Genomic DNA, 13837 nt, shown 5'->3' with positions numbered 1-13837 from the left:
CCCCTAACACAGCTTTTTCGGAATCAAAATACACATGTACTAATTTTGTTTCCATTAATCTAACCATCAACAAAGGAAAATCACAACCATAAATTTGGTTTACTCAGGCTTCTGAGCTGTGGCAGATAGATGTTCCGATTTCTGGTAGCAAGTTCAGTGTTTCGCACACGTCAGTGAGTAGGGCAGCGGTCGCGACAGTGACGGTAGACAAAACATGTGACGAGAGACGTCCATTTCGACGTCTCATCGCAGAGACTCCCTCTATTAAAATGTTTCAATTTGTAGATTAAGTTTATCAAAGTTGATCTTTTTGTGGCATTTTTTATGTTAACAATAGAACTGTGCGTTGTCACTGTATCTTATATAATGTCAACAAAACTTTCCTTTATGGAGTCAGTATACTTCTTGTGGGATTGACGTCAGGGCCTGGACATGGATAATTTTGATGTCTGCGGTAAAATGAATGTGCCAAAGCGACGCAAGGTTGGAAAGTTATTGCGTCATTTGTAATTTTCGGGCGGGGGGGGGGGGGGGGGGCAACGGCGCTAGGTCGCAGCCTCGGCAAAACACTGGTCTAGATGCAGTGAGGAACGTTTGATGTTCGTTCGAACCTTACAATCTTTTTATGTAGGAGCTGCAAATTAGGGTCGGTCGGGAGATGAGAAACAGAAAAATAAAAAGGGCCTCCCTAAAATATAATAAAAGTAATTTCACAATTGCATGTCAGGAAAATAAAAAAGTGAAAGGGTTTATAATGACGATAAAAAAATAGAAGGATGAAGTTTATACGTCCCTGGTCGAACCTTGTTGTAGCATATGAATTCAGAGCCATGTTTACATGTAGACACACCCTGTCTCGTGTCTTCTACATACAGCACACTACTGGAAACAGCCATCCAATTTTATACAGTTTATGTTACACCAGGTAGCACTAACTCATACATGTCTAATACAAGGACATTTTTTCACTGTATTATCTTTTTTTTTCAATGTTTTATGTCAAATTTTGGAAAAATGATTAACATATATAAATGGTGATTTTTGGTTACCATGGCAACAGATGTTCATAAAATGACCCCCTTTTTTGAACTCGGCATACAAAACTACCGCAGGTAGGGTGGTTAATATTCAAATAAAACCAATTATTATAATTTTTATTATTAATATATAATATTATTACACCTCGGCGTTCTTCCGAAGGCTGTGATTGGTCAGACTCGTATCACGTGACCGATTTTAACTGGGCTATTGCCCACAAGGTGATATTGCCCGCTCGTGCAGAGACTAATGCCCGGGACTATTGCCCGCTGAAGTTGTTTGAACCACTGCGCACCGCTTCTGCGCATAACAAATAGTCGTTCACTACTTTCGCTCAGACATGGCGACTGCCGCAGTAAGACACGCAAACCTTTCCGGTACAGACATGACATTTTATTAGAATTGGACAGTAAGAACACAAAAATTGCTACCAATCATTCCGTCTCTGTTTTTGGCACAGAAGAAACAAATGACTGAAACGTTAGGGTCTGGTACTATGGCAACAGCTACTACGAGTAGCAATACGCTAACTTGTATCAATCCATCCGGTTGTGTCAATATGACTTGAAATGATTTAACCTTTGAAACCTAAAATTTTAGTGATACTTTTATGATATAACTAAATTGTGTTACGTTTTACTTCTGAATGGTGCTCTACATGGCCTCCAATTGGTGTTCATTTTTCAAAAAGCTCTTTATACTGCCCCCCCCCCCCACACACACACACACTTGTATCGCAGGCGCACTTGTAAGCGCGTAGCGTGCACTTCTCCCCATACTGTTTCCAGTTCTCTCCCTACTTTTCAACTTACTGAAAACCTAGGTTTATTATATAAACTACATTTCTAATATTGTACTTTACAATTAGCTGAATTAATCTATAATGGTAATAGTTCACTCAATCTAAGGGACCGGACAGAATTTACGGCAGGGGGGGCCTGGGGAGAAATTGGGGGGGGCCATGAAAAAAATGGGAGGCTTGAAGGGGGGGCCATGAAAATTCTCATGGTTTGAAAGGGGGGGGGCCGCGAAATATTTTGTCATTGAAAAAAATTAATATGTTAGAAAATTTAGCATTGCATGAGATAGCACTTGATATCGCCTTTAATATTGAATGTCTACACTTTCATTTATGTATTAAAATGGAAGTGTGTACGTTTGTATGTACCTATTTAGTGAAGCATAAAACACTACTCAAGATTAATTTGATACACCCTGAATTACTCTTATATACTCCAAGTTGTTCTCTCTCTCACACACACACACACACACACACACACACACACACTTACACACACACATATGTATACATACATACATACATACATACATACATACATACATACATACATACATACATACATACATACATACATACATACATACATACATACATACATACATACATACATACATACATACATACATTTTAGCACTGTGGAAACAGGGATACATATGTATATATATATATATATATATATATATATATATATATATATATACTCGGTGAGTATCAATCTGCTAAGACAGTGCTCTATACCGCAGTGGCAGAGCGTAATAGTTTTGGTAGTACTGGAACTCTTTCTTGGTTGTAACTCGGAGTTTCACGCATAGTGCGATCATCAGACAACAATATATATATATATATATATATATATATATATATATATATATATATATATATATATATATATATATATATATATATATATATATATATATATATATATATATATATATATATATATATATGGTAATATACTAGCATAGGACCTGTAATTTATGTGATTAAAAAGTGACCTTTTGGTGAAAAATGTAAATACAAAAACGTCTGGCCAGATTAATTTAGATAGGTGTTTTATTTCTTTCCTTGACACTATTCTTGAGTTGTCTGATGATCGCGTTGTTTTAGATTAATTACCTTTACTGTTTACACGTTGCACGTAGTACTACATCACATACGCGGCCATGGTCACGGCCATGGAGCATAGGCGGTGAAGTGTACATGTGTGTACGAGGCGGACTTCGCGGTTGTTGGAAAAAACAGGAGCTATCACACGTAAATTAACAGTTTTAAAAACTGATGGTGTTTGATAAAGTGATAAAGTGCAGTCAATTTCAAGGGTAATAAGAACGTTTTACACTTGACGCTAAAACGCATCACAATGGGTGTCAAAGGTCACGCTTGTCAGCAGCATATTGTTCTGGTGACAAGCGCTTGTCAGCAGACTCGGCCTTTTTAAAAATAGACATGTGAAGCAATGGATTTGGGACAGCAATTACCAGATACACTTAAATTACTGTAAATGTAAGAAGTAAAATTAACTATGCAGTGTGTTAGTGGAGTGTCTTTTGCAAGCACAAGAAGAATGTTTCTTGTCCACAGATGTCGGGAGGGGGCAGTGTTTTTTGTTTTTTTATTTATCAGAGGGGGTAGATTGTTTTGTGGATGAATCACAGGGGGGGGTCACTATTTTAAAGTACAACACGAACAAGAAGTCACTGGGCCACCCCCGCCCGTAAAAACCGATCGCTCCCTTACTGACTACATGTTAGATTATAGCTGACCTTTGACCTTTCAATGCAGTAGCCATATTATCATTTGGAGTTTCGTTTCTGTTGCTTCCGCATCTGCGGTAAGACGTTCCTTTTTAGTGCAAATGTACTTAAATTCTTATTGATACCAGGTATGAATAACAGAGGAAGTCCACTATGAGTAGTGTAAGCCGTCAAATTATACGTCAACTTCAATGCAAAGGTGTAAAGGTGCTAGCGTTGGATTTCGATGAAACCATTTTGAAGGTTCATACGTTCGGATCGTGGACCAGGAGTGCAAGCTTACTGGCACAGCATGTGAGACCGTCTATGGTGTCCCTTATTTCTCAAGCTCTTGAAGATGGCCTCCATGTCTGTGTTGTTACATTTTCTGGGCAAATTTCACTCATTCGTGATGTACTTCAGCTGACCCTTCCCCGAACACGGTATGTACATTTGTTGCACACGGGGAACGTTTGTATTGTAATACATCCACGTGGTAAATGCAATCAATTATATTATTGTAGCATTCGTTGTGTTTTTTTCATTTGCTTTTTGTACTTATTTGAGGGTTTTTCTTTCGTATGTTTAACTGGAAAACCAAGCAGTTAAACATCGAACGAAAAAAAGCCAAACAAGAGAAAGAAAACAAGTTAAAAACCACAACACTCAGTTATTGCAGCTATTAAATCTCCACATATGATATAGTAAACGATGATTTGGTGAGTGTAACCACAGGCACTTGAATCAATCTGTATGATTTTTTTAAAAGAAAATGTATAGTAAAATACTATACATTAAAAAGATCATACAGATTGACTCAAGTGCCTGTGAGTGTAAGTATATCAATGTGTGTTATGTTACTGATCAGACTAATGTGTAAGGCATTTGTACATTAATATCAAATTTTATCTTCATTGAAATTAAAGTCTATTATGCCAATATGATCTCTCAACTAATTGTGATTCACTTCATCCCAATTTCAACCTGTTCCATTTCAACTCTCCCCGCTTTCGACTTGCTTCAGTTTCAACTCATCCCATTTTCAACACCCCAATTTCAACCCTTTGCACTCTATAAAATCATGTAGGAAAGTAATGTGCAGATCTTACAATATGATTTATGTGTGCAAGTATTTTAGTAATAAGAGACATATAAAATTAAGACATAAAAAACAGTACATCCAATATACTTACTTTTCAGTTTAGTTTATCCCTCCCATGTTTTGGTAGGAAAACAAGGCCTTTAATGTTAACAGATATTGACATACTAGTATATAACAATCAGCCCAGAAATCTGATGGAGCAAGTTGAAATTGGGGTGAGTTGACTTGAGGGTATATTGACACAGTGATAATATAAGTTGAAAATGGGGCAAGGTGAATGAGGTGGGTTGAAAAGGGATGAGATGAGTTGAGATTGGAACGAATTGATCCTTCACCTAATAGTAGCACATAATGGGGGGGGGGGGCTCTACATTTTTAGCACAACTGAACTGAGGTTCAGTAGTGCTATAGGCATCGCCCGGCATATGTGTGTGTGTGTGTGTGTGTGCGCGCGCGCGTGCGTGCGTGCGTGCATGTTCAAATGGAAATGATCGTTTCATAGATGTGCGTTTTGGGTCAAACATTGATTTTGGGTCAGAATAAATGTAATGTAAGATTTGTTCATGCCATGATAATACCATAAGAAATATGCAAATTAGGGCTAAAATGTGTTTTTCAGTCAAAAGTCTATAATTCCAAAAGTACTTTGTTGATTTGGCCGAAATTTCACAGGGATGTTTCTGGTGATGCACGGATCAAGTGATATTAATTGATGATGATCCATTCAGCAATATGCAAAAAATCGCTGTGATTTGTAAATTGTGAAACAGGGCTTCCACTCAGCCCACAGATGAAAGGTTCTTCAACTTCTTGTGTATTGATGCAATAAACCATTAAATCTTTTATGGGCTACTTCACATGTCAATGTCAATGGTATGAAGATTACCCTCTGTTTGAGGTTGCTTGGAAACACTGCTTTTACTATTAGCACTGCTTAATTAAATTATAGAGAGTGTCTATGATTAAAACATGAAGTTCATTCATATGCTACAAAGAGTCTTTTTTGGGTTAAAAAGTGTGATTTTAAGTAAAAAAACTTAATCTCAAAAATGACTGGGCAGATCGGTCTGAAATTTGGTGAGAATATTTTCAGGTGTATTTAGATTAAGAAATCTATCGGCCATGATAATCCCATCAGTGATATGCAAATTAGGTGTAAAAATGTGAATTTTTGGTCAAAAACTTATATATCAAAAAGTACTCAGGTCAATGAGACTGAAACTTAATGAGATGTTTCGGAAAGTGTTATTCTGCAGATGTTCTTCAAAACAGTTTGTCAAAATTAGCCTTAGCAACCATGACCCCCCCCCCTTAGCAACAACCAAACAACAGTATATTTTGCTCATATAACATCATCATCTGGTAGGCAAGTAAGTAAACTTTCAAAAATTGTACGCACAAGGCATCAAAATGAACTGATTCTGAACATTTGATACTGTTTACTTGACAGGGATGTGTCCAAAATTTTGATTCGTGGCAGTACATCGGACTGGAATGCTGTGCTAGATATACCAAATGAAGGAAAACTACAACATATTGCTTCAGCAGTGGCTGAACTGTCGGTCCAACACAAGATGACAATTGAACCAGAACAGGTGTGTCTCCTAGATGATGACAACAACAACGTGGACACAGCAAAGAAATTTGGTCATCTGGCTTTCCTGGTAACCAAGGGTTTCACACTAGAGGTGTTTCAAGATTACGTTAATCAATCGTCTTGACGGTTCTGGAGGTGTTCAACTTTGGTGTGAGTTTAGTCACTGTAGATCTACTTATAACTGTGCATGGATTGAAGTTTCAGCAATTTTGTAACTCTAACAATTGTATTAACATTGTTAATGCATTTACAACACTCTGTAAGATGTTTTAGCTCACAACCTCTGTTGAACACACATTTTCACCCTACTAACATTTCAAAAGGTAAAATAAAGAATGGTATCCACCAGTAGTTGATCGTATGTCATACCAAGCTAAATATATGGAGTTGAACCCTATTTCTAACCCTAAATCCCTAGCTTAGTTAATATATAACTCTTTAGTCCACTTTTCTTTTATCTAATTATGGCATAACTCGGAGTAGCCCTCTTGATCAGAATACTTCTGTTTCTTTATATATATCTTAAAGTATAACTTTACTAACTTTACTTATTATGATACTCATTATAAATTGATGAAATGTTGGTGACTCCATCTGTGGTTGCCACGGCCACACAGTAATTGTTTTTTAATTGTATAGTCTATTTTCACATAGATAGTTCTATTTGTACACCCACCTAGTACTTTACATGTGTATGTAGATAGTTCTATTGGTCGCCCACCTAGTACTTTACATGTGTATGTAGATAGTTCTATTGGTACACCCACCTAGTACTTTACATGTGTATGTAGATAGTTCTATTGGTACACCCACCTAGTACTTTACATGTGTATGTAGATAGTTCTATTGGTACACCCACCTAGTACTTTACATATGTATGTAGATAGTTCTATTTGTACACCCACCTAGTACTTTACATATGTATGTAGATCGTTCTATTTGTACACCCACCTAGTACTTTACATATGTATGTAGATAGTTCTATTGGTATACCCATCTAGTACTTTACATGTGTATGTAGATAGTTCTATTGGTACACCCACCTAGTACTTTACATATGTATGTAGATAGTTCTATTGGTATACCCATCTAGTACTTTACATGTGTATGTAGATAGTTCTATTGGTACACCCCCCTTTTACATATGTATGTAGATAGTTCTATTGGTACACCCACCTAGTACTTTACATATGTATGTAGATAGTTCTATTGGTACACCCACCTAGTACTTTACATATGTATGTAGATAGTTCTATTGGTACACCCACCTAGTACTTTACATGTGTATGTAGATAGTTCTATTGGTACACCCACCTAGTACTTTACATATGTATGTAGATAGTTCTATTGGTACACCCACCTAGTACTTTACATATGTATGTAGATAGTTCTATTGGTACACCCACCTAGTACTTTACATGTGTATGTAGATAGTTCTATTGGTACACCCATCTAGTACTTTACATGTGTATGTAGATAGTTCTATTGGTACACCCACCTAGTACTTTACATGTGTATGTAGATAGTTCTATTGGTACACCCACCTAGTACTTTACATGTGTATGTAGATAGTTCTATTGGTACACCCACCTAGTACTTTACATATGTATGTAGATAGTTCTATTTGTACACCCACCAAGTACTTTACATGTGTATGTAGATAGTTATTATGACTAATATACAGTGGTGGTATACAATGACTTATATACAGTGGTGGTATACAATGACTAATATAGAGTGGTGGTGTACAATGACTAATATACAGTGGTGGTGTACAATGACTAATATAGAGTGGTGGTATACAATGACTAATATAGAGTGGTGGTGTACAATGACTAATATAGAGTGGTGGTGTACAATGACTAATATACAGTGGTGGTGTACAATGACTAATATAGAGTGGTGGTATACAATGACTAATTTACAGTGGTGGTGTACAATGACTAATATAGAGTGGTGGTGTACAATGACTAATATAGAGTGGTGGTATACAATGACTAATATACAGTGGTGGTATACAATGACTAATTTACAGTGGTGGTATACAATGACTAATATACAGTGGTGGTGGTGTACAATGACTAATATACAGTGGTGGTGTACAGTGACTAATATACAGTGGTGGTGTACAGTGACTAATATACAGTGGTGGTGTACAATGACTAATATACAGTGGTGGTGTACAGTGACTAATATACAGTGGTGGTGTACAATGACTAATATACAGTGGTGGGTTACAATGACTAATATACTAATATACAGTGGTGGTATACAATGACTAATATAGAGTGGTGGTATACAATGACTAATATACAGTGGTGGTATACAATGACTAATATACAGTGGTGGTGTACAATGACTAATATAGAGTGGTGGTATACAATGACTAATATACAGTGGTGGTGGTGTACAATGACTAATATAGAGTGGTGGTATACAATGACTAATATACAGTGGTGGGTTACAATGACTAATATAGAGTGGTGGTGTACAATGACTAATATAGAGTGGTGGTGTACAATGACTAATATAGAGTGGTGGTATACAATGACTAATTTACAGTGGTGGTGTACAATGACTAATATAGAGTGGTGGTGTACAATGACTAATATAGAGTGGTGGTATACAATGACTAATTTACAGTGGTGGTGTACAATGACTAATATAGAGTGGTGGTATACAATGACTAATATAGAGTGGTGGTGTACAATGACTAATATAGAGTGGTGGTATACAATGACTAATTTACAGTGGTGGTGTACAATGACTAATATAGAGTGGTGGTGTACAATGACTAATATAGAGTGGTGGTATACAATGTCTAATATACAGTGGTGGGTTACAATGACTAATATAGAGTGGTGGTATACAATGACTAATATAGAGTGGTGGTATACAATGACTAATATACAGTGGTGGTATACAATGACTAATATACAGTGGTGGTGTACAATGACTAATATAGAGTGGTGGTATACAATGACTAATATACAGTGGTGGTATACAATGACTAATATACAGTGGTGGTATACAATGACTAATATACAGTGGTGGTGGTGTACAATGACTAATATAGAGTGGTGGTATACAATGACTAATATACAGTGGTGGGTTACAATGACTAATATAGAGTGGTGGTGTACAATGACTAATATAGAGTGGTGGTGTACAATGACTAATATAGAGTGGTGGTATACAATGACTAATTTACAGTGGTGGTGTACAATGACTAATATAGAGTGGTGGTGTACAATGACTAATATAGAGTGGTGGTATACAATGACTAATTTACAGTGGTGGTGTACAATGACTAATATAGAGTGGTGGTATACAATGACTAATATAGAGTGGTGGTGTACAATGACTAATATAGAGTGGTGGTATACAATGACTAATTTACAGTGGTGGTGTACAATGACTAATATAGAGTGGTGGTGTACAATGACTAATATAGAGTGGTGGTATACAATGTCTAATATACAGTGGTGGGTTACAATGACTAATATAGAGTGGTGGTATACAATGACTAATATAGAGTGGTGGTATACAATGACTAATATACAGTGGTGGTATACAATGACTAATATACAGTGGTGGTGTACAATGACTAATATAGAGTGGTGGTATACAATGACTAATATACAGTGGTGGTATACAATGACTAATATACAGTGGTGGTATACAATGACTAATATACAGTGGTGGTGTACAATGACTAAAATACAGTGATATATAATACAAGCAATAATGTTTACAGTGGTAAATCAGTTGTAATCTTCTAAGGGCTTCACAGTGGCCAATCAGTTGTAATCTTCTAAGGGCTTCACGGTGGCCAATCAGTTGTAATCTTCTAAGAGCTTCACAGTGGCCAATCAGTTGTAATCTTCGAAGAGCTTCGCAGTGGCCAATCAGTTGTAATCTTCTAAGAGCTTCACAGTGGCCAATCAGTTGTAATCTTCTAAGAGCTTCACAGTGGCCAATCAGTTGTAATCTTCAAAGAGCTTCACAGTGGCCAATCAGTTGTAATCTTCTAAGAGCTTCACAGTGGCCAATCAGTTGTAATCTTCTGAGGGCTGCACAGTGGCCAATCAGTTGTAATCTTCTGAGGACTGCACAGTGGCCAATCAGTTGTAATCTTCTAAGAGATTCACAGTGGCCAATCAGTTGTAATCTTCAAAGAGCTTCACAGTGGCCAATCAGTTGTAATCTTCAAAGAGCTTCACAGTGGCCAATCAGTTGTAATCTTCAAAGAGCTTCACAGTGGCCAATCAGTTGTAATCTTCTAAGGGCTTCACAGTGGCCAATCAGTTGTAATCTTCTGAGGACTGCACAGTGGCCAATCAGTTGTAATCTTCTAAGAGATTCACAGTGGCCAATCAGTTGTAATCTTCTAAGGGCTTCACAGTGGCCAATCAGTTGTAATCTTCTGAGGGCTGCACAGTGGCCAATCAGTTGTAATCTTCTAAGAGCTTCACAGTGGCCAATCAGTTGTAATCTTCTAAGAGATTCACAGTGGCCAATCAGTTGTAATCTTCTAAGGGCTTCACAGTGGCCAATCAGTTGTAATCTTCAGAGGGCTGCACAGTGGCCAATCAGTTGTAATCTTCTAAGAGCTTCACAGTGGCCAATCAGTTGTAATCTTCAAAGAGCTTCACAGTGGCCAATCAGTTGTAATCTTCTAAGAGCTTCACAGTGGCCAATCAGTTGTAATCTTCAAAGAGCTTCACAGTGGCCAATCAGTTGTAATCTTCTAAGAGCTTCACGGTGGCCAATCAGTTGTAATCTTCAAAGAGCTTCACAGTGGCCTTATCCCTGGGGTTCTTGTGTAAAACTGATCAAATCTGTACTTTTGTAATAATCTGTGATTCTGCTGAACCATGCATTACACAACTTTTGTACTGTTTTTCCATGCTATGTTTGCATGTTTAATTAATTACCAACCAACCTGTTGCATGGTTTTATGTTATGCTGACAACTGGCAATCATCATCATTTTCTTCCATTCCCTTCTCCTGTAGAATTGACCAACAGAAGTGAAGATATTAAAGTATTGCCAGACCCCAAGAAGGGTGATAAAAGGTATAATAGTTAGTTATAAAATATTTGGTATGTAGCACTAGCAAAGTGTGACTGTAGAATTGTTGATTATAAAGTTACACTTATATTAGACATATATACAGTAATGTCTTTACGAGATAAATGACTAACCTAGACCTTTCAGCATATAGTGCCCTCTAGTGGTAGCCCCAGCTCATCTATCAAAAGGATAAATTCTTTAGTGTTAAATCATGTCCCTGCAGCTGTATCCTATTGAAAGTGTTCTGTGTCATATTACAAAATGCACCCTTAGCAATGTCAAGTGTATAGATAATGTACACGCACCCTTAGCAATGTCAAGTGTACAGATAATGTACATGCACCCTTAGCAATGTCAAGTGCATAATGTACATGCACCCTTAGCAATGTCAAGTGTATAGATAATGTACATGCACCCTTAGCAATGTCAAGTGCATAATGTACATGCACCCTTAGCAATGTCAAGTGCATAATGTATATGCACCATGGTAATAATTATAAAGTGTTTTCAGTACAGTGTGTGAAAACTAATATTAGTATTAAAGTCACTTAGATTATATAGACTGATTGAGAAACTGTCTGTTTGATAATAATCCGACAACGTACTACCAACAGTGTATTCAAATTGTCCATACAGTAAAAGAATGACTTGATACACCATATCAAGATATGATATATTAAAAATTTGGCTCATTAATTTAGCAACGCAGCTTAGAAAAGTGATTAAAAGTACACAAGTCACTGCATTGCAACTCAACACTATGCTTGGTCATTTTAAAGCCAACTATCATCTCCTATTGTCTTTGGTAAATTCTTTCATTTACTGAAAAGTGCTCTAGATCTGAATTTACGAAAAGTTAGGTACAAGGACGACAGTGATTCTTTGAAATGAACCCATGTGTCCGTCACTGTCTTATGTCAGGCAACCACCTACAACCATACCCATAAATTACAAAGACAAAACATACCAGTCCGATATCACGATAAACATTCTAGGGGGCGCTATATCATGAAAAGGTCTATAACAATACTTATGGAACCATCAAAATACATTCACTATTGAAATATTCATTCTACTTAAATAGGTTTAGAAAAAATGTTAAAAATGGAAGTTCTGGTATACTAATTTTTTTAAAAAGATTTTTTCATAGCCAAAAGATATTCAAATGTACATTGCAATATGTTAGTTACGTGTGTAAGGTTATTAAATGTAAATTTAAGGAAATAAGAATACAATATTTTAATTTAAAGTTGGTACTATATTTTGAAATTCATTTAAAAGTTTTGTGTATAATGATATATACTCATTTTAAGCAACATTTGAAATGTATAAATTATGTTTTTAATTCTTATTTTCAAAATTTGAAAGTGTTTAAATGAGATTTAAAATGTTGAACAGCGAGTTCTTCATTCGCAGTGAATACAAATTACCAAAGTCATTTCAACATTCTTTGAGAAAAGAAGGCTGTTATTACTATAATTGGCATAGTACATGTATTGTACAGTTTTAACACTGTTATTACTATAATTGGCATTGTACTTGTATTGTAGTTTTAACACTGTTATTACTATATTTGGCATAGTACATGTATTGTACAGTTTTAACACTGTTATTACTATATTTGGCATTGTACATGTATTGTACAGTTTTAACACTGTTATTACTATAATTGGCATAGTACATGTATTGTACAGTTTTATCACTGTTGTTACTATATTTGGCATTGTAAATGTATTGTACAGTTTTATCACTGTTATTACTATATTTGGCATAGTACATGTATTGTACAGTTTTAACACTGTTATTACTATATTTGGCATAGTACATGTATTGTACAGTTTTAACACTGTTATTACTATATTTGGCACTGTTATTACTATAATTGGCATTGTACATGTATTGTAGTTTTAACACTGTTATTACTCTATTTGGCATAGTACATGTATTGTACAGTTTTAACACTGTTATTACTATATTTGGCATAGTACATGTATTGTACAGTTTTAACACTGTTATTACTATATTTGGCATTGTACATGTATTGTACAGTTTTAACACTGTTATTACTATATTTGGCACTGTTATTACTATAATTGGCATTGTACATGTATTGTAGTTTTAACACTGTTATTACTCTATTTGGCATAGTACATGTATTGTACATTTTTAACACTGTTATTACTATATTTGGCATAGTACATGTATTGTAATTTAACAATGTTAATATTATATTTATCATGATGTGTGTATTGTATAGGACAGTTTATAGCTTGGAATCAATGCTTTTCAAGTCTACAGCTAAATCTGTCCATTAAATCAAAAACATAGTTAAAAATACCTGCCAACCAAGATTTGGTATTGATCTTATTATAAATCAGTGGGAAATAAAAAGGTCTTTAAATTTGATTTGTGAGCCTTTATATAATATTTCACAATATTTGGTTTATGATGATTAATTAATAATTAATTTTGTCACCCCCCCCCCC

General features: G+C 35.7%; 1 protein-coding gene across 1 annotated transcript; it reads left to right on the top strand.

Annotated features, from left to right (window-relative positions):
• The first annotated feature begins 3637 nt into the window (after positions 1-3637).
• Positions 3638-13727, top strand: LOC144441080 (uncharacterized). Its single transcript, XM_078130609.1, has 3 exons — positions 3638-4019; positions 6129-6425; positions 11293-13727. Exons 1-2 carry the CDS (start codon positions 3751-3753, stop codon positions 6397-6399), a joined length of 540 nt encoding a protein of 179 aa, XP_077986735.1. The 5' UTR covers positions 3638-3750; the 3' UTR covers positions 6400-6425; positions 11293-13727.
• The last annotated feature ends 110 nt before the right edge of the window (positions 13728-13837 follow it).

This window comes from Glandiceps talaboti, chromosome 10 (assembly GCF_964340395.1).
Source record: "Glandiceps talaboti chromosome 10, keGlaTala1.1, whole genome shotgun sequence".
In the NCBI taxonomy this organism is placed as follows: domain Eukaryota; kingdom Metazoa; phylum Hemichordata; class Enteropneusta; family Spengelidae; genus Glandiceps; species Glandiceps talaboti.
This window is presented reverse-complemented; position numbering and strand designations above follow the sequence as displayed.

Excerpts from the sequence above, each read along its gene's own strand:
- LOC144441080 (XM_078130609.1), top strand. The coding sequence starts at position 3,751 with ATGAGTAGTGTAAGCCGTCAAATTATACGTCAACTTCAATGCAAAGGT. Across the intron at positions 4,020-6,128 it reads CTGACCCTTCCCCGAACACG|GGATGTGTCCAAAATTTTGA; the intron begins GTATGTACATTT and ends TTTACTTGACAG.